This window comes from Pseudoliparis swirei, chromosome 6 (assembly GCF_029220125.1).
Source record: "Pseudoliparis swirei isolate HS2019 ecotype Mariana Trench chromosome 6, NWPU_hadal_v1, whole genome shotgun sequence".
Lineage (NCBI taxonomy): Eukaryota > Metazoa > Chordata > Actinopteri > Perciformes > Liparidae > Pseudoliparis > Pseudoliparis swirei.
The window spans coordinates 15,047,952-15,072,485 of NC_079393.1; the positions used below are offsets into that span (position 1 = coordinate 15,047,952).

The following is a 24,534-nucleotide window of genomic DNA, read 5'->3' on the forward strand; positions in this document are numbered from 1 at the left end:
CATAATAAAAAAGAGTAAGGGGCATAAGCAACTTCTTTGGGGAAGCCCACAGCTAACATATCTACAGTCTGATAAATTATTATAAAATACTCTTTGCGATCTCTCAGAAAGATAACTGATCATCCAAGAGAGAGCCATAATGCTGAATCCATAACTTTCAAGTTTAGTAATCATAATATTATGGTCTATCGCATCAAATAGAGATGCATACAGAGAGACAGACAGTCTTGCTCCAATTTAGGATGCAGTCTATAAAGTGCGTAACAGTTTTTTTAACAATTATGATTTATTCTGAGTAATATAGCACAACATTATTGTCTTTTTTCATTTTTGAAATGACCCATTTACTCTTTTATTGATCTTTCGTGAAATTTCCACAGAACACCATCTCTATCTGCTCTAACTAAAAAGACTAAACAATCTGGTCCTAGCATACTTTGCCTTGCCTTTTCTTTTCATTAAAGTCAGTGCATTGACAACTCAAACCACACAACATATCCATGATTGGTCATCTCTTCATTTCGCTGTAATATGAAGACATGACCACTCTGATGCAGAATTGGTCCAAGCTAACACCTGCAACCTGTTGTAGAGAAGAGCATCCTGGTTGTATCCCAGTCTCATTTGTGTATGTGTCACGATCTGGTTTGGGACTTGCTACTTCACATGGCTACAACACTTACATATGACGGACAGACTTATGCTTTGTGTCAAAATGTATTAAAAAACAGTTTCAAAACAACTAACTGGAACTATAAAAGGGTAATAATAATGTTCATGAATCCGTCCTTTACAATGACTGATATCCTTAAGTTGACTCGAGTAGTCACTGTGCTAAAGTATTCTTCAACGTGACTGCCAGCATTCATCTAAAAGAACCATTTTAATGTTGATTCAGCATTTATGAAACTGAAGGAAAGTGAATTGACAATTCCAGAATTCAAAACCCATTATTTCTTTTTCTTTTTTCTAGCTTTTCTGTTCCCTGAGAATAAATTGTTTTATTTATTCATTTTCATTTATAGGTTAGATTATTAATCTGACCAATAGAAAACTGTTGGGTTATGACAACAAGGGTTTCCAAGTCTTATATATGTGGGGTAATTTCAAGTAATGTTTACTCACTCACATGCATTTTAGACTTAGTTTGAGAATTGGTTTGCATTGCTTGCATTACTGTTATGAATACGCATTATGGGAGTTCAAATATATAACAGAACAAGGGTCTTGAAGATAAGGAGGCAAAACTACTTTATTGATTTACTATAAGAGTGCAACTTTAAAGCATAATTCTGTGAACAGCAACTGATTGATATAACTTTAATATATTACCTCTAGATGGCAGTATCCTCTATCAAATAACCTGATCCTTAAACAGTGGATAATGAACCCATTATTACCTTGGCATCATTACCATAGATGTCAATGTCAACAAGTGGATCTTAATATCAGACTAACAGGCTGATATTAATAATGGCATTACTGTCTGTGCTTATTCATTTGGGAATCGTTAATATATTAATATAAAAGTAATGCATTTATTATTTTGGAAATCCCAGTTTGCATGGAGTAAACGTGCAATACTTTAATGTAAAGATAAACTATTAATTATATAATGGTTGTACATTTGAGTTCTGTTACCTTCAGACTATATTGGTGTTTCAGGCTTCAGGCAGAGGTACATGTCTGTCAGGGCCTGTCTGATGCCATTAGTTTTTATTCTGGTCTTTTATCCACTTCAGATAATACATTAGGAGAGGTGTAGCAGCGCGGGCATTAGTCTGACACCACTTCCTATTCAGGATATATGTGAGATGTTCCCAATTGATGGGAACAAGTATTGAAAAGAAGGCTGCATCCTCTCCACATTGCTTTTTTCTGTTATGTTCCTCCTCTCTCCGTCAGTTCTCACAATTCACTTACTTTTCCCCATCCCATCAGCAGGTGCATCTCTTCAGCTGCAGGGGAAATGAGTGAGAAAAGTGTCGTGAGAATGTGGAGAGGGTGATGTGACAGAGAGTGAAGGGGGGGGGGGACTGAGGGGGGAACAGCAGCAGTGGAGTACAGTGAGAGTCAGAGGAGAGGTTGGGATAGGAGAGACAAAGAGAGAAAATGGGGGAAGGGAGGAGGGCAGGGTGCGAGGACACGAGAGATGGTGTGTGGTTGCCAAGCAACGATTGATAACCAAATCCTCAAGCATCTTGCTTGTGCTGCCCTTCCCTCCAGGCCACACACACACACACACACACACACACACACACACACACACACACACACACACACACACACACACACACACACACACACACACACACACACACACACACACACACACACACACACACACACACACACACACACACACACACACACACACACACACACACACACACACACACACACGGTAGATGTATGTTCTCACTTTAACATTAAATTATCACACACATGACACACGGTAGATGTATGTTCTCACGTTAACATTAAATGATTCAATCAAAGTGTTGATGCTCTTTATTTATAATGATATACAAACTATGATTTTATACATTACCCTGCAGTGGTGCAGAGCTTGTATGTTTATTGATACAAACACGCAGCACATATATCTGCAAATCCAATCTTATAAAACAGATATGATTGATGTTACTGAGATTGATATGGCTCTGACTGCTTTGCTCATAAGATGTTACACTATGTATGTGAAATCAATATATCTGTCCCACTCGCACTGATTCCCATGTGGGATAGTTTCTCTGCCACTCATGCTCCTATGACTGATAGCAACTAGCAAGGATTGTGCTATCAAATCCAGTAAATTATCCCATCCCTCCAGGTTGAGGGAATTGAAAGGTTGTAGGGCATTTTAAAGAGCCAAAGTCACATCTGTATTCAGTGTGGGTGCGCCCATGCGTATGGTACCTGTGTCAGACCCTCCTTTTAGCAAGTGCTTCTTTATATGGAGATATACAATGTGTTGCTCCAAAGAGTGAATGCTGTATACCGTGAGAGAAGGAAAACAAATATATGATGCTTTTTGGACCAAAAAAGGAATATCTTATTTTTAATTTTACATTGTAACGTTGTGTTATTAACATGATTAGATATAATAGGCTAGATCATTGGGAAAGGGTCTAAATTGCATTAGGTCAAGTCACTGAAGACTGACAAAAGTCAAATTACAAGTAAAAAAAGGAGCATTGATTGGGTGTGAGGTGAGGAGTGAGTGAGAGAGAGAGAGAGAGAGTTAGCGTGTCTGTGTGCGCGCGTGTGTGCGCGCGCGGGAGAGAGAGAGAGAGAGATCCAGTTTCACCTGTTAGAGCGCCTGATGGCTGGGTGAGCAGATTAGAGGTGTCAGGGTTCGTTAATCCTGGAGGGAGTGACAGACTGCCACTCACGCTGCTCCCGCACACCGCTCCCACTCATCGGCGGCGAAGGAGAGCCGAGCACATTTGGTGTTGACGCGCGTCGGGGAATTTCCCCCTTTTTTAACAATGGATACCTGCAGGGTTCGAGCCTGGGTGTTTCTGGTCCTGTTGTGGCAGGGCGGGTATTTGGCATCGCAGTTTCCGACACAGCTCATGTAAGTACATCCCCTGTAATCCCATCTCAAGCAGTTGCTGTTCTGGTCTGCGGACTCGTCTCAAGTGCCCGTGTTGTAGAGACAAGTCGCCCATTAGGCTAATGAGCCACTCACGGTGTGTTGGGAGTGGGATGGGCAGGTCGTTTCATTCAAGCACCGCTGGTCATCCTGAAGGTAGACACTGTCTCAGCTCTCCTCTGGATGCTGGGTGATGGGTCTCGGTGACTGTAATAAGAAGATTGGGTGTCTGGCCGCGGAGCTCTGAGAAGTTGTGGAGGAGTTACAGTGGCTTCGTCTGGTCTGGTCCTTCTTGTAAAAGGACAGAAGTTGGCCCTTGCCTGTAGCCCTTATTTGGAAGACTCCTAGTCTTGTGGTATTCATTTCCCATTAATAATATAATAATGTCCCGCTCTCTAAATATGGCAGCATAGGAATAATTTGCAAACATCTGATTTTGTTCATGTTCCTTTGCGTTGATGTGTTATTCCATACAAAGGTATCTTCAAATCCATGTTCACAAGATTGTTCACCTTTTTAAGAGCCACCCAACAGCATACAGCCCAACAGTCATTTTGTGACCATATACATTGAAGGAATATTCACATATAATTCAACAGTTTGATTGATACAGATGATGGGAAATCAGTGTTGTAACCATAAACCAGTATTTTAATCGATTCAAGACCTATCAATCTGTTTGGGGAAAAAAACATATTTTAATTATAATTGAGCTACTTCTTTAGTTACATGCAATGATGCTGAAAACCATATTTATTTACCAGGACATTTAAGATACATTATCTGAAGTGGCAGTGAAGAGTACACATGTCCATATATTTGTAAAGCTACCTGCATTGTATACCATTGAACACAAATAGCATGTAAGTCATTTGTATTAGATTTTTTATTTGAATTAAAAGTTTGACAATAGACTACAACTACAACTTTGGCATGAGACGGGTATCATATGTTTACCCGCTCGATTATATCAAAGTGGACAGAATATTTATAATGCCTCTGAGCGCAATGCAATACAATATGATGCAATGAATGTGATATGATTTCATAATACGACCAGAAGAGATACTGAGCAAGTTTTTGTTGTGAGTTGCTTGAGTGAGTGTGCCACAGGTTGGCCAATTATCATTGCTCAAATGTGGATTAAGACTCAGCTCACCAACAAGTCCACACGCTTTGCAAACCTAAGGTGATAACGGTTGTCAAACAAAGGATTGCTGTTCTGGTCAGAGTGTGTATATCAAGTCTTAGGCTATAGGAGGACTGAATTGGCCACTGTGAGTAGGAGTATACTCATAATAAGTGGTCAATAGGCTACACAATGTGAGCACAGCACTGGGGTTGTTTTGGTGCATCGCTGTTGGCGTTTACATGCCTCATTCTGTTTTGCTGTCTGGACTTCTGTCTTTGCCTCCGTACTGCTGAGGAATTACACTGTAGTTTCGCCCAGCCGCCCACCAAGATACACACTATGGGCCAGTGTATTAATCTAGTGCCAAAGTTATGACATCACAACATATGTCTCATTCTTTCTTGTATCATCTTTTTGTCTGTCTTTCTGTTTTGCCCTCGTTTGCTCTTCCTGTGTCTGAAAAACAATGTAGGCCAGTGTCTGACCCAGTTGCCATTGGTATGTGCATTTGTATGTGTGTGTTTAATTATCCAGTGTTGTACCAGAGGCTGAAGTAATCAAAGCAAACAACCAGAGCAGGAAAAATGTGCTACTTCGGCTTAACAACAACTACTTCATTAGTGTTTACGCATCTCTAAACCACCATGTTTTTTAGCTATTGAAAAGAGCTTACATTATACTTGTGATACAAGTGTGATGGTAATAAGATAAAGATACATTGTAATTCACCTATTTGTATGGAAAGAGCTGAAATAAGATATATTACATGCAGGAGGTGATCTGACTTCACATAGATCAACCACGACAGGATGAAAGGCCCCTCACCTTATGGTATTTATGAAGCATCAGCATTACACTATGTTGGGACCTCAAGGGATGATTAGAAATGCATGATTTAAGAAAGAGGACATACTGTTCAGATACTGTTTCTGCAGCCAATATGTAATACATTTGACCATTGAAGGCAAATTAAACAAGCAAATTAAAAAAGCAACAGGCATGGCACTTTTGAGAGTAGTACAACCTTTTACTTGTAATGATCCGTTACTGTATATAATGAGAATAGTGAGTGCACATTTGCTAGTTTTGCATGGACAAAGCAAATACACATCAAAGTCATTCAGCATCATGATAAATGGGAGGAGCTATTCTGCAAATGATACACTCTTATGAAACCAAAATATGGAAATACAATGACAATATGGATAGTCTTTCCAGATTGGATGTGCAGAAGAACTCATGAACCACAAACTGCATCACAGCCTTGGTTGCCTCATTCTTATGTTAGCACGTGAGAGTTTTTGTTATTGAGACTTGCAGTAGTGGTAGCAGGAGAATTGACAGCCGCTAAACTCAGGAGAGACGGCCCTCTGCTTCTCTGAATGTCAAGTCCCTGGAAGAACACACACACATACGTACACACACACACACACACACACACACACACACACACACACACACACACACACACACAAACTCAAACATATCAACTCCTACTCACAATTGACTTGTCAAAACTGCAAGCTTTGAGAACTCAGGGGTCCAAGGTCCACAACAATACCTTACAATAAGTTTATTGTTTGCAGATTGGGGGATGAGGCAGAGGAGAGTAGAGGTGAGGATCAAGAGAAGAGAATTCCTGAGAAGAGAATATAGTGAAAGAGATGCAAAAAAGAGGAGAGAACTGCCAGTTTCTCAACATCTCATGTATAGTTGTAGCTAAAATTACTGTAGCGAGTATCATAAATAATTTGATTAAATTAAACGTACAATATCAGATAACTGTAAGCATACCATTAATATACTATATACAAATAGTAATATTAGAGATGCACCGATCAGGTTTTTGGTGCCGATCACCGATCACTGAAATCAGTATCTGCCGATCACCGATAATACCGATCACCGATCACTGAAATCAGTATCTGCCAATCCGATAATACCGATCACCGATCACAGTGTCGATTGAAGCATTCTATTTATTGTGTAGCATTATTGCCTAGGACTATGAGGAAATACATATATAAAGCAACTCAAACATTAAAGAAATTACCGATTTCTTTAAACATTTATGACTTTTACTTTGAAAAATGTCCTAATTGATACATTAAAATTGTTTGATTGCTATTGTAGGGGATTTCAGATATGTATGGAACACATCTGCATTATTCATTTCCTGGAACTCTTGGGGAAATCTATTTACAGGACTTTTTTTAACATACAAAAGTCTGATTTATTTTTATAAACTCTTCCTTGGTACAGTAAAAATGTTTTAATGTTAGCATAATTTAAGCTAAATCTCAGAAACGATCTATAAAGATACAAAATCAGTTCATTGTTTACTTTTATATGTTAGTGTATGATTTGTCGACATCTTATTTTGATAAACGGATGTTGTTTTGGTTCTTTCCGCTAACTTTGCAAAACCAGAAGTTGTCACTTAAATCCTTCCGCTAACTTTATCAAAACCCTCGCGCGCTCCAGATCAAATGCGTTTACCATGAACATCAGTCTCTAGGGGCTCAGACATGTGAGAGTCGGCTGAGTCGACCCAGAGATTCGACTCGGTGGACGGGGACGCTGCTCGGTGGTGAGGATCCCCTCGTGGACCTCTCACTCTGCGGCCCTCGCCGGGCGCATTGTCTCCGTTGCGGTGCGCGGCGATTAAAACGTCTGATAGTTCTCGCAGATGTTACGTCATCTGATCGGCCGTTTTGATCGGCCGTTTTGAGATCAAAACCGATAATGGGAATATCGGCCGATATGGATCGGCGCCGATCAGATCGGTGCATCCCTAAGTAATATCATATATATTAATATAATACTATATCAAAATAGATGTAGGTGTATATATGAGCATTGTCAAAGAATAATTATAAGATGTACAAAGTAGCCTGTGACCACTGAACACAAGGTTTCGGGTTATTCTGGAGCCTTTGATCAAATCTCATAATCTTCATCTTCATCAGCAATGGACATCACCATTTGAACCACCATACATCAGAAATAATGAGACATTGAAAATCTACAAGTCCATTATAATTGGGCACACTTCATCTGCTGATGAACATGCTGTGATCAAAAGCCCCAGAACTGCTACTAGATGACTGGAATATTCAAACAAGTTTCTCCACTATTGTTTCTCTAATTTATTAGAACTGACCAACAAAATGAAAAATGAATTTTGTGTTGGTCTTATGGTTCTAGCACCACTGGTCCATTTAGCCCCGGTTTTCAGATGAAACCTGAGTAACCAAACACCCTTTTGTGGCTCTGAATCCCCCTGACATACATCAAAGTAGCTGGATCTATGTCACATAACCATGAAACTAAGCCGGTGTTTTCCTGAACCACTAAACCATCTGATGTTTTGAATTACAGGATTGCTTCAGAATAATTGCTGACCCTGCTCTAATATTGCCATCTACCCTCTCTTTTCCTAAACAATTTGTAACTGTGCTGTCCCCTGTGGTATTCCTGCTTTTGAAAAGTGTCTCATCTTTCTCCACAAGTGTACTTGTTCAGTATTTTACCCATCTACTGGGAATTGTGTGTCTCTGATGTGTCTATACCCATATCTATCTTTCTCTTTTGTTTTCATTGCGTCGCCTCCCTCATCTGTACTGAGCATTGATGTTTTTTACACAAACTTACACGACACTCATATTACTACAATGGCACTTTTTGACAAACATTTTCTGGGTGAGAGAATGAAATCTCTTTTTGCCATTGAGGAGGATCGCAACTGAGCCTGTGTTAGTGTGAATGCATGGCAATGAGAGCCTCTATATACCACGTCAACCTGTTATCATTCTCATACAATATTAATGGCTTTGTCTCAGTGTGCCTGTGTGTGTGCTCATGCATGGCCGTGTGCATGGTGAATTAATGCATCGACATGAACAACAGTATTTTGATCCTCCAAGCCTCTCAAACCAGATTTGCCTCTAGATGTGTCAGATCATTTTAGTCCCTGTGTCACTTAATGCATAATGTCTTCGGTCCTTGACATTCTTCTCTCGTCCGTCCCTATCCAACACCGCTGTCAAGGCAGAATGCACAAACTGATTTTGGTGGATGGAAGCTATAGATCAGTGTGTGGCGGTGGCCAGTTGGACCTGATTTCCCCTGAGCTCTTATATAGAGAAGCATGTTGGTCATGGCCACCTCCCACCTCTCGCCTGTCCACTCACATCAGTGTCACCAGTCACAACCTTTGGTTGACACATCAGATTGCCTGACATCATTTAAAATTCTCTAAAAGTAATTGTATTGGGTGACATTAGACACCATTGTATTTGTTCCCATATATTTGATTGGTGGACATGTTTGGTTGACCTAACCGAGTGATTCTCTTTGCCCTTGTTTGATTTTACACGTCCAGGTGTTGTTGTTAAGATACAAGATTAAGATTGGTTGTGTGCTTTTGTCTTTCCCCATAGGATTAAAGAATGGGTTGAACAGATGCAGAAAGAGCTTGTAACCCTGGCAGACTCGGCCACAGCTGGGAAAAGCCTCACTCAGGTATAAACAACTCATTTGTTTACTGCTGTATTAATGCTCTGAATTTTGCACCTTTAACACTGCTATGGATCTCACACATATCAATTGATCAAAGAAGATGCTATAATAAAAAAAACATACATTTTCAAGCATGAACATTTGTTAAATCATTAATTATGTGTGGGATTTTACACGTTCACTACTCTCTCTTTCTGTCTAGATTTTTCTGAGAAACCAACACCTGTATACTGTGGAGCAAAATGACGCAGAGGAGCTGGTGGCAAGAGCAGCCAGGAAAATTGAACAGCTGCTGCGGAAGAGGTCTGCTGCCTTGGAGGTATGAATCACTCCACTTAGAGGAACCAACTGTCAGTTTGCAATTTGACTTTGGTTTTAAAGCTGCACAGAATGATAGCTCCATTAACCAGCACTAGGAACATAAATTTTCCGTCTGCTTCTTGTCAAGACATTGTTGACTTGAATAAGTATATTCAATCGACAAAGTGTATGCGGTTAATCATGTGTTCAGTCCACTATTTCGGGACTTTGGTCATTTTATCAGTATGTATTGAAAAGCAGCCAAAAAAGAAAATCAAACATTGAAGATAAAATGTGTTACTATTTATTTTTGGGACTTGGTGAAATTTGTGATATTAAATCAAATCTAATTAAATATTGAAAAAAATGAAATAATAAATTAACATTGCACATTCTTATTAAAATGAACAAGTTTACTTAGCTGACATGCATTTTGGTGGAATAAGAGTACACCTACTCCTGGATGGATTTGAAAGGGCAAACTAAGAAAAAAGATATATATCTTCAAACTCTTAAATCTAGTCAATTAATGAATACATCTATAAAATGTAGTACCACTATTTTTTTAGGTACATTTTCCTCGTCTTTGCACAAACAATTTCTATAATCAAATACAGTTAATGTTTAGTTAAATATCTGTTCTATATCTAATGTTCTTGGACACTCCTACTTTCAAAAAGGTAAGGGATCAATTACACATCATCCCCCTATAGATCCAAATGAATCATAGTTATAAATAGAAAATAATAATCCGGGATATGGTCACACCGTACACCCCGGCACGTTCGCTCCGCTCGGCAACAGCCAATCGACTTGTGCCTCCTGCACCTCGAGCTAATCACTCGAAATCCAGACTGTTTGCTGTCCTGGCTCCTCAGTGGTGGAACGAGCTCCCCACTGACATCAGGACAGCAGAAAGTCTCTACATCTTCCGTCGGAGACTGAAAACACACCTTTTCCGACTATATCTGGATTAAAACACAGATTAGCACTTCAGTGGCACTTAGATAGCACTTACTTATGGTACTTTTGTAGTTCGACTATGTTGAGGAAATGTTACTTCCTGTATTCTTGTTGTTCTTAGTTTGTACTCTAGGTTGAAATGCACTTATTGTAAGTCGCTTTGGATAAAAGCGTCTGCTAAATGACATGTAATGTAATGTAATGTAATAATTGAAGAAAAAGTATGTAGACAATACATTTAGATTTGAAATAATCTGATTATACATTTTCGCATAAAGAATTCCGTTGCAATTACACCACCATCTGGCTATCTATTGAATTCATTATTCTTCTGGCTTAGGTCTCACACTAGTTTTCCAAGTGAGATTGCTTTGGGTTTTGTGGAAATGATCTGCTAAATGGAAGAAGTCACATTAAAAACATGTGTATGATCATTTGGCAACAGGATCCCTGACCTTTCCCCCTTTTGAAAGGCTTCTTGTGAGGTAAACACAATTAGGAAGAAAATCGGAAACAACCTTCTCAATTCTGGAGGCCATCACTTTGTCGAAAGCTGTTATTCGAATGTGGTGGTTGTTTTTATAAAATCCCACTATTGTTTCAGGAGTGAGATGCTCTATTGTGGTATTTTATGGATGATTTAATATAGTTTTTATATACTGTAACAGCAGTGGGTGAAGCACACAAACAAAAGAATAGAGAGGGGACTGAGATCTTTCTTTCAAATGTGATAATGAGAGCTTTGACTCTGGGGATGTTCCCTCTTCCTCCCCTTTCACCTATTTATTACACTTAGAAATGGGTCAGAGGTTCTCATCTATATCCGGAGTTTGAACAGTTTTTATACATTGAGAGTTCACAGCACCCTTACTCTGCCTTTATAAGGCATCAGCATTGTTGTCTTATTAGTAATGGAGAGAGAGTATTTATGAATGTCGATAAACACAACTCCTGCCAAGTGTCTGTCTTGTGTATGTTAAATAAACACTGGTGTTCTTATCATTTTTTCCGAGTACTGGGGCCATAAGATGCGTAAACAACAAGGAGAAAATTGGCTTCAGTGCATTATCCAAGTTATAGAAGAGAAATGCTTGTGTGAGTTGTGGGCGTGTGTTTGTGTGTGTTAAGGGAAGGTGGTGGGTGAGGGGTGAGCCGGCCTGATGCGGACAGACCGTTAACCCTTCGGACATCGATCATTCTCACATTTTATTGTGTCATTGTGTGTCATCCTCACCTACATGTCGCCGTAAGGCACACTGATATTTCATTTTCTGTCCCGAGATGCATGGATGGGGAGATAAATGGAAGAAGGGATGATGTGAAAGACGGACAAATGCATGAACTTGACGGATACATGGAGTGACAACAGATAGAACGAACAGTAGTTGTGGGCTTCTTTATAAACGTCCGGGGTATACCACATATACCGTAAGTGTCACTAAACACTAGCTAACTCAAACTAGAAACCATCTTGCGATGGGATCGCCAGAGCACCAAACCAGGCCAGGGGGATGGAAATACCTGGCATAGCATTTTTTGCTGACCGATCGTCGAAGTTAGTGGTTTGTCTGTTTAATCAGACAGAATACAAGCAGTTGGGAGATCTGTTCTTGTTGAGTCTCTTTGATTTGATGTTGGGGGTGACTCTTAATTTCAATGTAATTGAAAAATCAAGAGACTTGAGCAACTTTTACTCAGTTGTCAACCGCTTTCAAACTTGTATTCTCCCATTACCTCTCATTTTCTCTCTCTCACCCTCACATCTTTTCGTCCCTGATCTCTTACTCTGCATGATAGACGACCTATGAAGGGCCACCGTTTACCTAGCCACAGGTGTGTGAAACAAGTGTGTGAAACAAGTGTGCGTGTTAACGTGTTTCTACTCATGCTCCCATAAATAAATGTGTGAGACTTATTTATGGAAGCATGGCAGGATGTTCTGCACGCGTAACATGCATTATTAATGAGTACTTGGCTACACACTGTTAGTACTTGGCTACACACTGCCGGTGCTTTATCTCAACAGGAGACACACACACACACACACACACAGTTACACACAGACAATCACACACCTACTGTGATGTAAAGCATAGTGGTTATAATGGCTCAAGCCAATTCCCATTTTCCCTCTCTGGCTTGCTATTTCTGATCATATAATCATTATAATCATCACTGTAACTTGTGGCATGAAGCAGCGTATGCTAAGGACAGTCATGCTGACATTCATTGCTTCACCTATTAAGTTCATTTACATATTAATTCATCTTTATTGTAGGCCACACATGGTACTCTATAAATGCTTCGCTACTTTACCCTCCTGCAGTGAAGTCCATTGCGTGTCCTCTCAGATTAGAGTCACTCATATAGCTGTCAACACAGAGCACTCACTCTCGAGGCCAATAATTTCCATTGTTATTAAAGAAACATGTTATGTCCGTGGGTGATGACAACAGACAAACTCCTCCACACATCGATACATTACTGATGCTAAACAAGTGGAGCAGTGGAGGAGTCATTTGAAAACATACTTAAACTCAAAACTGTCAGCAGTTTGTTAGACGTGATTGGACACACACACACGTAAACACACAAACTAATACTTTTATTTTGTGTCAAGAAACACTGTGTTTTCTTTTCATTAGTTATTTTTACAATGTTATATTATTGTTATTAGTACCTAGCTATCACATTAAATTGTATATTATATTTGTATGTTGCTATCTCTTAATGCTTTGGCAATACTGTCTTTACAACATTCATGCCAATAAAGCATATTAGAGAGAGAGAGAGCGCGAGAGAGAGAGAGAGAGAGAGAGAGAGAGAGAGAGAGAGAGAGAGAGAGAGAGAGAGAGAGAGAGAGAGAGAGAGAGAGAGAGAGAGAGAGAGAGAGAGAGAGAGAGAGAGAGAGAGAGAGAGAGAGAGAGAGAGCAGTTGACCACATAGTGCAAGAGTGTGATGTGCTGGAGGCCAGATCCAATTACTTTAACGCATCTCTCCCTCCCCCATGCCTGTTCTCTCTTGGTCTTGCTGCCTATGTACACTGTAATTAAGTACTTCATTATTGATTCGTCAGAACTGTTTTGCAATAGGCAAACTGATAAAACACTGAAGAGAGAAATCCATGCATGCTCACAGACCAAGATTCACAGGTCCACCGTCACCTCTCAACTCTTACTAACAACCAGCAGCCATGTCTGGTTTATACTCCTTTTTTAACAATCTGCAGTAAGTGAGTCTATCTGTGTGTATGTCTGTGTTTTCCTGTGTTTACAGTAGTGTGTGTGTGTGTGTGTTTGTTTGTGTGTGCCTAACATAGTTGCTTCTGTCATTAATACTTTCACAATATAGTTTTATTTTTTCATATTTAGTAATGCAGGTACTTCTTAACATTTACACATTCACAGTCATTTCAATATATATATATATATATAGTGTGTTATAATAATAATGATATTAATCATAACAATGAATAGATCTCAATGGCATATAGCATTTGCATCAGGCGTACAGATATGGTGATAAAGCCATGATATGGAGATGATATTTACTGACACCATTTTTCTGCATAGGATAACATTATTCGTGCTATAAAATGTATTCGATAATAAATATTGTCTGAAATGTTTACATTGAAATCCCAATTACATTAAATATTTGAGTTATTATCCATAATGCATGACTCAAACAAGTTAGTCTATTACTCTCTGTTTCAAAATTGTAACCACATACAATATCTGATAAGTTATATATTTTTAGGGTTCTCATCTTCAAAATTCCTTATGTACCGGTAATGCAGTTCAGTTCAGTTATCCAGTTCCCTTCATTTAGAGGTGTGTGTTAAGGTGTTTTATTTGTGCATGTGTTTAACAGTCTTTGGGCCCCAGGTGTTGGACCATATTTGTGATACTAATGAGTACAAGATGTGACATTATGATGTTTTCATGTGTGTGTGTGTGTGTGGGTGTGTGTGTGTGTGCCCCAACGTAACACTGTAATGAACAGAGGCTATGATATGATCAGAGATATTCTAGTCTCCAGATGTTATTTAACCTCCCATCTCTGCTCTGCGCTGATCATATTAAACAGTCAAGTGGTGTCTGCATGTGTTTGCATTCTTATTCGTGTGTGTGTGTGTGCATGTGCGTGTGCCTGCGCGTGTGCCTGCGCATGTGTAAATGGGATAGACAGGGAACGAGAGAGAGAAAAAGTGAGAGACATAGATACAATACATTTCATAAATACAGAAATATCTTTGATATATTTTTCAGAATTATTATTGTGATCCTTAAAAGTACAGTAATCGAGATTGTTAATGGTCTCTCTCTCAACCACAATCCACGGCAGCATTGTTGGCCTCTGACACTGTTCCCATCATGCCTTTCCACATGCTTTTGCAGCAATTTAGATTTTTATAAGTCACACTTTTGTAATCAATTTGTCTTGATACCTAAGGAAAGGGCACGCAGTGTAAATGAGTCATACATTGTAACCATAGAAGACTGTATTCAATACGGATATAGTCTCTGTGACATCACCAATAGTTCTCTTGAGAGTCTTTGTTAAACTCATAGTGGGTCGTCGTCTCGGCAGTGACAACACAGCGTAGTCTAAATCTTCCGTTAGTAAAACAATGTATTAAGCACTGATGCATCCTTTAGTTACAGTTCATAAACACTTTATGAAGAATGCAGTCTTAGAAAGTGGTCCCTTTCTCGTTTTCCCTATTGAATTTGAAGAGTATCAATGTTTGTCTTCCAGCAGATTCCCAGTGAAATCTGATCTGGTGGCCCACTCTGCGTGTTCTGAAGTGGGCAGTAGAGATGTTACGGCCAAGCTAGTGTGACTAAGGCTACAGAGGGCGTTACATACGGGTACCGTGGCAAAGGTGGAACAAAGAAGGAAACAATAAGGCGGGTGACAAACTTAAGGAGTAACAAGTAGCATTTATTGACAGTTTATAGATTAACAATTATTAACCAACAAAGATGGAAGCAAAAGGCGTCAGGGTCTCTAATGCCAAAACAATAAACCCAAACCCCTCACTAGCAAGAACATAAGGTCAAACTGGCCTACCATAGCAAAAAGAAAAACAATACTGAGCTCCCTCTTTTTCCAAAAAAGAGGAGAGAACTGAAACAACAACACAACTTGCAGAGAAACCCAACTCGGCTTCCCCAAAATGGTGCAAATGGCCTGCACTCCGACGCCATGACACATCAGGTCCGACCGCTCGGAGACGGAAAGAGAGAGCGGGGAGCACTGGATCTGGGAGTTTATAGCCACTGATTGAGCGATGCCCCTCAGGTGTGAGGTGCTGCAGGCGTGCCAGAACTGAAACAGATAGAGGAAGATCTGAGAAGAGGGCAGAGTTAAGTCGAGTGGTGTCACATACGAACATCTTTGAGATCAGAGCAAAAGACCCAAAGACAACTGAAGATATATTGTTCCCATCTTCGGGTTTGGCCGACGAGAGAAGTCATGTGGAACTGCACGGCTCCCTCCGTGGGCTCTCTGAGCCTCAGATTCCTCTGCTCTTTCTCGCTGTCTCACGCTCCATCGTTCCCTTTACTCAGCTCCCCTCCTTTTTTTTTCATCCTTGCACTTCTCTTTTTCTGTCGCCCGCTCCCTCCGGTCTACTGTATCTCCCCTGTGTCCAGCTCCTGGCCTTCTGTCACTGTTCTCGGTCCAACTGTACGAAGAAATCAACCTTTCCTTATCACTCCTGACATTTGTCTCTCTTTTAACATGCTCAGTCATTTCTCCCGTGTCTTCCATCTCCCTCCAACTGTCCTCTTTACTACTTTGTGCTCTTTTGTATCATTTTTTCCTCCAGTCTCATCTCTTCTTCCAGTTGAATCTATCCATCTCCCTTATTGTCCATTTCCTGTTTCTCCCAAGTCTCCTCTTTTATTATCTCCCACTTTTCTCTCATTACTCCTTACACACACACACACACACACACACACACACAGACACACACACACACACACACACCTTTTCCCAGGAAACAAGCTAATGCATTGCTGGCTAAGCCCTCATCATTCTTTTCTGAACAACCTCCACCCACCCTTTGTATATATCTCTCATCCCACTGTTCATTCGCATGAGCAACATTTTAATGAGAAGTGCGAACACTGTGATCATGCTGAGTCAGAGTATTTTTTGTCTCTCTTTGGACTGGACTTTCCATTAATCAATCTATACGTAAATATCTTTTTCTCTTCTATTTTCAGACTCTTCTCTTTTTTGCTTCTCATACTGACCCTTCACATCTCCCCCATTGTTTACTTTCTTGTCATCGCTTTAAGTTGGGACTCATTATGGCGAATAGATAACCGGTGTTCATGAAAGTGGACACATTGTCAGAAACAGCGATGGAAAGACAGGACTGGACGTGGGTGTTAATGATCTTTTACACCATTACTACTCTTGTGGGTATTGCTTTGTTGTCTGGGGGACAAGGCACTGTGCTCTGAATGGCCCATTGATTTCAGGCTTGTGGAGACTTAAGACACACACACCACACACACACACACACACACACACACAGGGAGTCGGGAGTCTCTGTGAGGTTTACAGAGCCTGTCTCATCTTCCCTTTCTATCCTTTAAGCTGTGCTCTGCTTTCTCACTAAATGCAAGGTGGGCTGCCCTGGCAGAATGACAATGTCTCTCTGTAGGGCAAGCCGGTGCAAGCCCGATACCATCCAACACTCAAGCCAACTGACTGTTTCTGTGATCGCTAAGGCTGTAGTGTAATGACATCATGCATCAATGTGCATGAACAAGGTAAGGTGAATGAAAGAAGAACTATTGTATTACGTGCCCTATTTGGTAATTGGAATATTGATAGACACAGCTGTTGTATTGATCATTAGGCCGTTCTAAAGGTCAACTGGGAGTAAGATATAAATAATATGGATCAACAATTCTGCTTTCATATTGTTTTTGCCTCCTTGTTTAAGATTTCATGATTCTCATAGATCCAATTCCCAGTCTCTCCTCTCCTTCCTCCATTAGAGCTGCAGGGGAGCGGTGACTCTTCTCTGGTCTCCAGTGGTCGTCCAGTGACAGAGTGGACTCATTATTGTGTGGAGCCGGGGTAGCTATACCACAATAAGTGAGAGAGAGACTAATGAGCGGCTAGATCACGCTGCAGGAGTGTGTTAGCAGCACCATTAACTTAACAGTTGTATTGCTAAATTTGCATTTTTCAAATGAGAAACGCTGGCTTCTCATCAACTGTCAGAGACGGCAACTCGCAGTGTCTCTGTAATGAACTGTTATGCCAGTTTAGAGACGCTAGCTGTCACTCAGAGAGCGGTCTAATCAAATCAAGGCTCGGTAGTTTAGAGTGGATTTGATTGTGGCTTTGCTTTCTTTGGGAAGCCTGAAAACCTCTCCCTGTATACATGTTTGACAAAGAGAGAGATAGAAAGGGATACAGAGAAAAGAGAGAAAAAAGAGAAGGCTAATTAGTTTATCTCCCTGTACACCCCTCATTGCCCTCCTCCATATCTCCCAAAGGGACGGGCAGCCTCGTCTAAGCCCTGTCAGGATGTTTTAACAACCCTGTCGGTCTGCTCTCTTTGGAGTGTGTATGGTGTTTGCATTTGCATGTGCATGTTTATTTACAGTAAGTGTGTGAGGGAGAAGAAATATTCCCTCTTCTTTATTAATGTTAACAAGTTGCATGGCACATATTGTACAATGCATGAAACAGCTGTTGCTTATACATGTATGTATCATATCACAGACAACACTATGAGATATTCAATATCCATATGGCCTCTTACCACTGTAATGTGTGTTTCTGCATATATTTGCAGTGAAAGTATACATATGCATTTAGTGCTGTAGTGATGGTCGAGATGTATGCATAGTGCTACATCTCTGCTCAATGGTGTGACATTAACATGACGTGATGTTACATTGTCATCCGCTGACATTAATGGCGAGACCCTCTGCACTTGGCCTTTTCAGCATGGATAAGAACTGCTGCTCCCGCTTTCCGCATTATTATCGTCTTTCCTTTCCTTTTTTAATGAAAACTTCTTGAATGAAAATATAAAAAACTAGGTTTCTGTTTTGACTATTGTCACCATGAACGTATTTGTATTATCAGTGTCACTGAATTTAAATGACAAAAACAAACAAATGAAATAAAAGACAACCACACCCGGGTCTACCGGTGTTGTTAAAACCTCTAAAGACTCAGAAAGGCATTGATAAGGCATGTTAACACATCTGTGTCAGGTGAATACAAACATTGTGGTTGCTATTGGCGGTAGCTTGGCTGTATACAAATTATGAGTCTGTGCAAGATGTTCCTGGTTCGGATAACTGAAGGTTCTCTGTGACCAACCTGCTGTCTGCAGTGTTAACTAAAGCTTCTAGCTTGGAACCTCGACTGAGTTGATACTAAAAGAAAATACTACCTATGAAAGGAAATGCAAAAATAACTGTTGTAAAATGTAATAAACTAAACTTTTCTGGAGCGCTTGGTGGAAATTCAACTTTAAAGTTGTGATGGCTGGGGCGTGGTTAGGCTCAGCTGTGGAGGTGTGTTAGGGAGTGGCTCAGGGAACAGGTGCTGGGAAGAGGCCTAATTGGCCTCAGCTGCAGGGGATCAGCTGATTAGTGTCTCTGCCCTAGATGAGGTGGCATAGGGATTGAGGCACAGGAGGTGAGAGCAGAGGCACAGTCTGCAGTCCAAATAAAGAAGATTACCAAATATCACTCAGTGTGTTCGTCCTTTGGTGCTTAGGGGGGGAGAAACCTGCATGTGACAGCCTAGAACCTTGTACAAAAGTGTTTTACAAGGCACCAAATATCTGTCCAACATGTTTTCAGAGTACTTGTAATGATTACAGGTACTTGAACCCAAAAGCAAAACTCGGAAACAGGAAATGAAAAAAGAGGATCTTTACTCGTCTTTTCAGGCAAGGTCAAAACCAGGTGGTCATTCCAATTGGGTAACAAATCCAAAAGGGGGCAGGCAAAATTCAGGCAAACAGGGTCAGAACAGAATCAATATTAGAATCCACTGGAGAGCTTGGCAATAACACACAAGACAATCTGACAGAGGACAGGTGTGAGGGTGCTAACTAGTGAAGGGCTAATGAGGGGATGGGCTGCAGGTGCGAAGGGCGTGAGGACCAGGTGAAGGGAATGAGACAATCAGGTGAGGATGACAGGATCTGGAATGACAGGAGAGTTAATTAAGGAGGCAGGCAGGATGAATGCTACTATTAAGGTGGAGAAGTCGTGACAGTACTCAGAACATTGTTCTACCTTGTTGGAGCAATTAATTCAGCGCTAAATCTCTAGACTGAATCACCGAAGTCGTCGAAACACAATGTCAATGTCTGGTGAAAGCACACAATTTTGAAATAAAAAACATGATTTAATACTTAATGCGGTGACGAGTCTTGCTATTTTTTCACATGGTGAACATAGTGCGTAATAATATTTTTGTGATCACTATTTCGTGTTATTGTGAATGTGTGCATGTGGCTGAAATGGGGTGTATATGTATCTGCTGACAGCCAGTGCAGAGGAGGTGGGGACAGGTCTGGAACAGAGCCCAGGACTGAAGGCCAAAGGGATGAGACCATTGATCAAGAATGGAATCATTGCCAACAGCAGACACATGGCCTTCGACACAAAAAAAGCACAGAATGACGTAGACTAAAAGCATCTCAGTCTTTGCTCATGCATAGTTCTAATATGGCCTCTGTTAAACAGTCTTACTTGTACTATCCAACAGATGGAGATTCAGCTATGAATTTAATTTAATGCCATCAATTCTTATGGCATTTATTTGAAAAACACATCCCTGAGTGGAGTTTCTGTGAGGCTATGGTAACTTTACTTTTGTGAAAAAAGTCAGTGAGTCAGACTGGTGGGTTTATTTAAGGCCGATGCTTTCCTCCACAGGGTTAAGGAGGTAACAACTCCAGCACCACTAGTGGTAGTATGTAGATCAACTTTATTGTAAGACAAACTTGTTTTGGCTTGAGGCTGTTTCAGCTTCTGTGTGGCCTTTATTATTCTCCATGCACCTTGGAAGTAGATGAAATTGGGCCAGAAACCCCCACTTTGCTTTCCTCCAATGGGTCGTCACAGGCCAGGCTATGGTTTTATCTGGATTAACATACACAGTCTTGTGTGTGTCTCTCTCCTGGCCGACTGCCTTGGGATCTCAATGTTTTTTATGGTTAAGCCCTTAACTTTTCCACACTGCTACAATTCCATTCCTCAGTGAGAAACTCCTATATCTTTATTGTTAATACACATTTTTAATAATCAAGACTTGTCTAAAGCCATACTAGCAGACCTGTGAGGCTGAAGCTTTGAGCTAAATCCTGATCTTAGCATGTTAGAAAGCATCTTTAACAATCAATGATTTTTTTATTAATACTACACTTTAAGTATAATAGACACCGAGGGCAATGCCATATATTTTTGCAGGTATTTGGTCATAAACTAAAGTATTGGATGAATTGAAATTACGTTATGTTGGTGCTAGAACAGTCAGAGGATCACCAAAGTACATTGAAATTAATCCTGGAGGGATCATGAATGTCTGGACTAAATTATGTCCCAGTACATCATACATGATATACTAAATTATTATAATTAATAATTATTTGTACTAATATTTAAATATTATAGAAATGATTAAGAATATATTATTATTATTATTATTTATGGTATGAATATATTGTTAACTCTGTGTCTCTGTTGGTCCTCCTCTGTGCATGAGCTTCATGTATTCAACACATAACACCATTATACTGCATCTTAGCGACTGCGTGTGCAGTCGCTCACAAGACTAGAGCAGAATATGGTAAACGCTATGAATTAATTTGTCATATCCAAGAAGATTTAATTGTTACCAAACAGTCTGTTTTGTGAATAATAAAATTCATTGAAACATTGGAGGAGTGATCCTTAGACTCCCACATTTTTTTATTTTAGTTTAATATGAGTAAAGACTACAAATGTATACTTGTATATGTCTAATGCATACAATTAAGCCTCGATGTTAATACAACTTGATCTGTTTAATTTCACTTTGTGTGAAAACCTCTATGGGTACGGGTTCTCCCCCCTGGGATCGGGGTGATTCGGTCTCCAGTGTAGGGGTGGGAGAGGAGACCAGTAGCTGAATTCTGGATGTATTGGAGGTTGTTGATGGTTTTGGCGGATGTGTCGTACAGGATGCTGTTGCAGTAGTCCAGTCGAGAGGTGATGAAGGCGAGGATGAGTGTTTCTGTGGCTGAAGAGGAGAGGGAGGGGTGTACACCGGCAAGGTTTTTAAATTGAAAGAAGGTGTTTTTTAATGTGCTTGATGTGGTGTAAAAAGGAGATGGTTGGAATCAAAGAAACCAAGGTTACTGATGTGTGTGGAAGCGAAAACAGAGGTGCCATCGATGCCGAGGGGGAAGTCCTCGTGGGATTTGGTGAGCGTTTTGGTGACAATGACTAGGATATTGGATTTGTTTGATAAAGTTGGCTTGTATCCAGGCCGTTATACCTCTGAGGCATGGACGGATTAAGAAACCACGGGCCCCTGGGCCTGGACGTGTCAAGGCCCCCCCCCCCCCCCCACCCGCAAAAAAAAAAAAAAGTCAAAAAAAAATATTTAAATATAATTGTTTTTTTTACATCGCTAACAAAACAGTCCGTATGGAACACCGATACCGGAGCTGAGCAGACAACATAACGCGAATTATATGACCATGACATGAATGACTTAAGCCTAGCATATACCGGCTATGGCGCATCGTGTCATATCATCATATCAATACAAAGTTAATAACAGCTACTTCACGCAGAGGCTCTGGATTAGGGGCCCCTGAGCTCATGGGCCCCTGGTGCCGGTAGGCTCGTTCGGTAATCCATCCCTCAGTAGGACTATTGGGGCCTTGTTACTGACATGAATGACTTAAGCCTAGCATATACCGGCATACGGCGCATCGTGTCATATCATCATATTCATATCAATACAATGTTAATAACAGCGACGTCACGCGAGGAGGCTCAGGCCCAGGGGCCCCCTGAGCTCACGGGCCCCCTGAGCTCATGGGCCCCCTGAGCTCACGGGCCCCTGGTGCCGGTAGGCTCGTTCGGTAATCCATCCCTCAGTAGGACTATTGGGGCCTTGTTACTGACATGAATGACTTAAGCCTAGCATATACCGGCATACGGCGCATCGTGTCATATCATCATATTCATATCAATACAATGTTAATCACAGCGACGTCACGCGGAGGCTCAGGCCCAGGGGCCCCCTGAGCTCATGGGCCCCTGGGCCCGGTAGGCCCGTTGGTTAATCCATCCCTGCTCACACCCCTCCCCTGGGAAGGGAGGTTTGGCCGATTCACAGAATGGCTTAATTCTAAAATGAAAAAAAGAAATAATATAAAACAAATGAAATGAATAAAAAAGGAATTAAATACAGTATATATATATATATATATACATATGGGGGCAGCGACGCGTCCGACGCCGGCGAGACGCGATGCCGGCGAGACGCGATGCCGGCGAGACGCCGGCCGGGGACGCCGGCGAGACGCGATGCCGGTCGGGGACGCCGGCGAGACGCGATGCCGGCGAGACGTGATGCCGACGAGACGCGATGCCGGCGAGACACGACGTCGGCGAGACGCCCCCGGCCGGCGCAGATGAGCGAGGACCGAACCAGCGGACAAAAAATTCAACCCGCGGCAACACTTCAAAAGTAGCCCAATTCCGCGGGAAAACCGCGGACCTGGCAACACTGGTCGTCTCTCACTCAAAGGGGAACATACGGGGTCTCTTTGCCTCGTGTCCAGGGGGGAAACAGCGCCCCCAAAGACTTGTGGCCAAAGATATATCGCATCGGAACTACCATAGAGACGTCTTTGAAGCGAGCATTGTGACGTCACTCAACCCACCAGTTCTAACTGGTTCTGTGCTTTGAAGTCGCCTGTGACGTCACGGAGCAGCGAATCAGACTATGTAATACTAGTGATTTCTAGCAGGCGGCACGGATCTGTGAGTCCGTAGGAGGCAGTAGGAGAAAGTTCTAGGATTTGCCTGCCCTCCCTGAGTGTCGGCCATTGCCCACACACGTGGGGGTTTGTAGGCAAATTTCCTAAACTTTCCCGGTGTAGAATCGCCTACACCTTCTGCAGGTGTGGGGGTCGGTTTGATTCACCTCGTGTGTCTCTGCCATAAGAATCCTCACACCCCCTGGGAAGGAGGTTTGGCCGATTCACAGAATGGCTTAATTCTAAAGTGAAAAAAGAAATAATATAAAACAAATGAAATGAATAAAAAGGAATTAAATACAGTATATATATATACACATGGGGGCAGCGAGGCGATGCGGCGAGACGATGCGGTCGGGACGCCGCGAGACGCGACGCGGCGAGATGCCCCGGCCGGACTTGACTCGGGCCGTGACTTGTGACGTGTCAAGCCCCCGCAACAAAACAAAAAAAGACCAACAAATGTAAAAAAGAAAAAAATATTTTTTAAACATCGCTAACAAAACAGTCCGTATGGAACAACGATACCGGAGCTGAGCAGACAACATAACGCGAATTATATGACCATGACATGAATGACTTAAGCCTAGCATATAGGCCTACCGGCTATGGCGCATCGTGTCATATCATCATATCAATAGTAATACAAAGTTAATAAAAGCGACTTCATGCAGAGGCTCTGGCTTAGGGGCCCCCTGAGCTCATGGGCCCCTGGTGCCGGTAGGCTCGTTCGGTAAGCCATCCCTGAGTAGGACTATTGGGGCCCTGTTACTGACATGAATAACTTAAGCCTAGCATATACCGGCTACGGCGCATCGTATCATATCATCATATTCATATCAATACAATGTTAATCACAGCGACGTCACGCGCGGAGGCTCAGGCCCAGGGGCCCCCTGAGCTCATGGGCCCCTGGGCCTGGGCCCGGTAGGCCCGTTGGTTAATCCATCCCTGCTCTGAGGCAGTTGCTGATGGTAT

General features: G+C 41.4%; 1 protein-coding gene across 5 annotated transcripts in view; it reads left to right on the forward strand.

Annotated features, from left to right (window-relative positions):
* The first annotated feature begins 3,342 nt into the window (after positions 1-3,342).
* The window catches only part of LOC130195737 (voltage-dependent calcium channel subunit alpha-2/delta-1), a 60,520-nt gene continuing 39,328 nt past the window's right edge, over positions 3,343-24,534 (forward strand). For all 5 annotated transcript variants that reach the window (XR_008832116.1, XR_008832117.1, XM_056417429.1 and 2 more), the window contains exons 1-3: positions 3,343-3,580; positions 9,173-9,254; positions 9,454-9,570. Coding sequence is in view for 3 of the 5 variants with exons in the window: in XM_056417429.1 (XP_056273404.1) it covers positions 3,492-3,580; positions 9,173-9,254; positions 9,454-9,570 (288 nt within the window). In the remaining 2 variants the exon portion in view is untranslated. The remainder of the gene's footprint in view (positions 3,581-9,172; positions 9,255-9,453; positions 9,571-24,534) is intronic.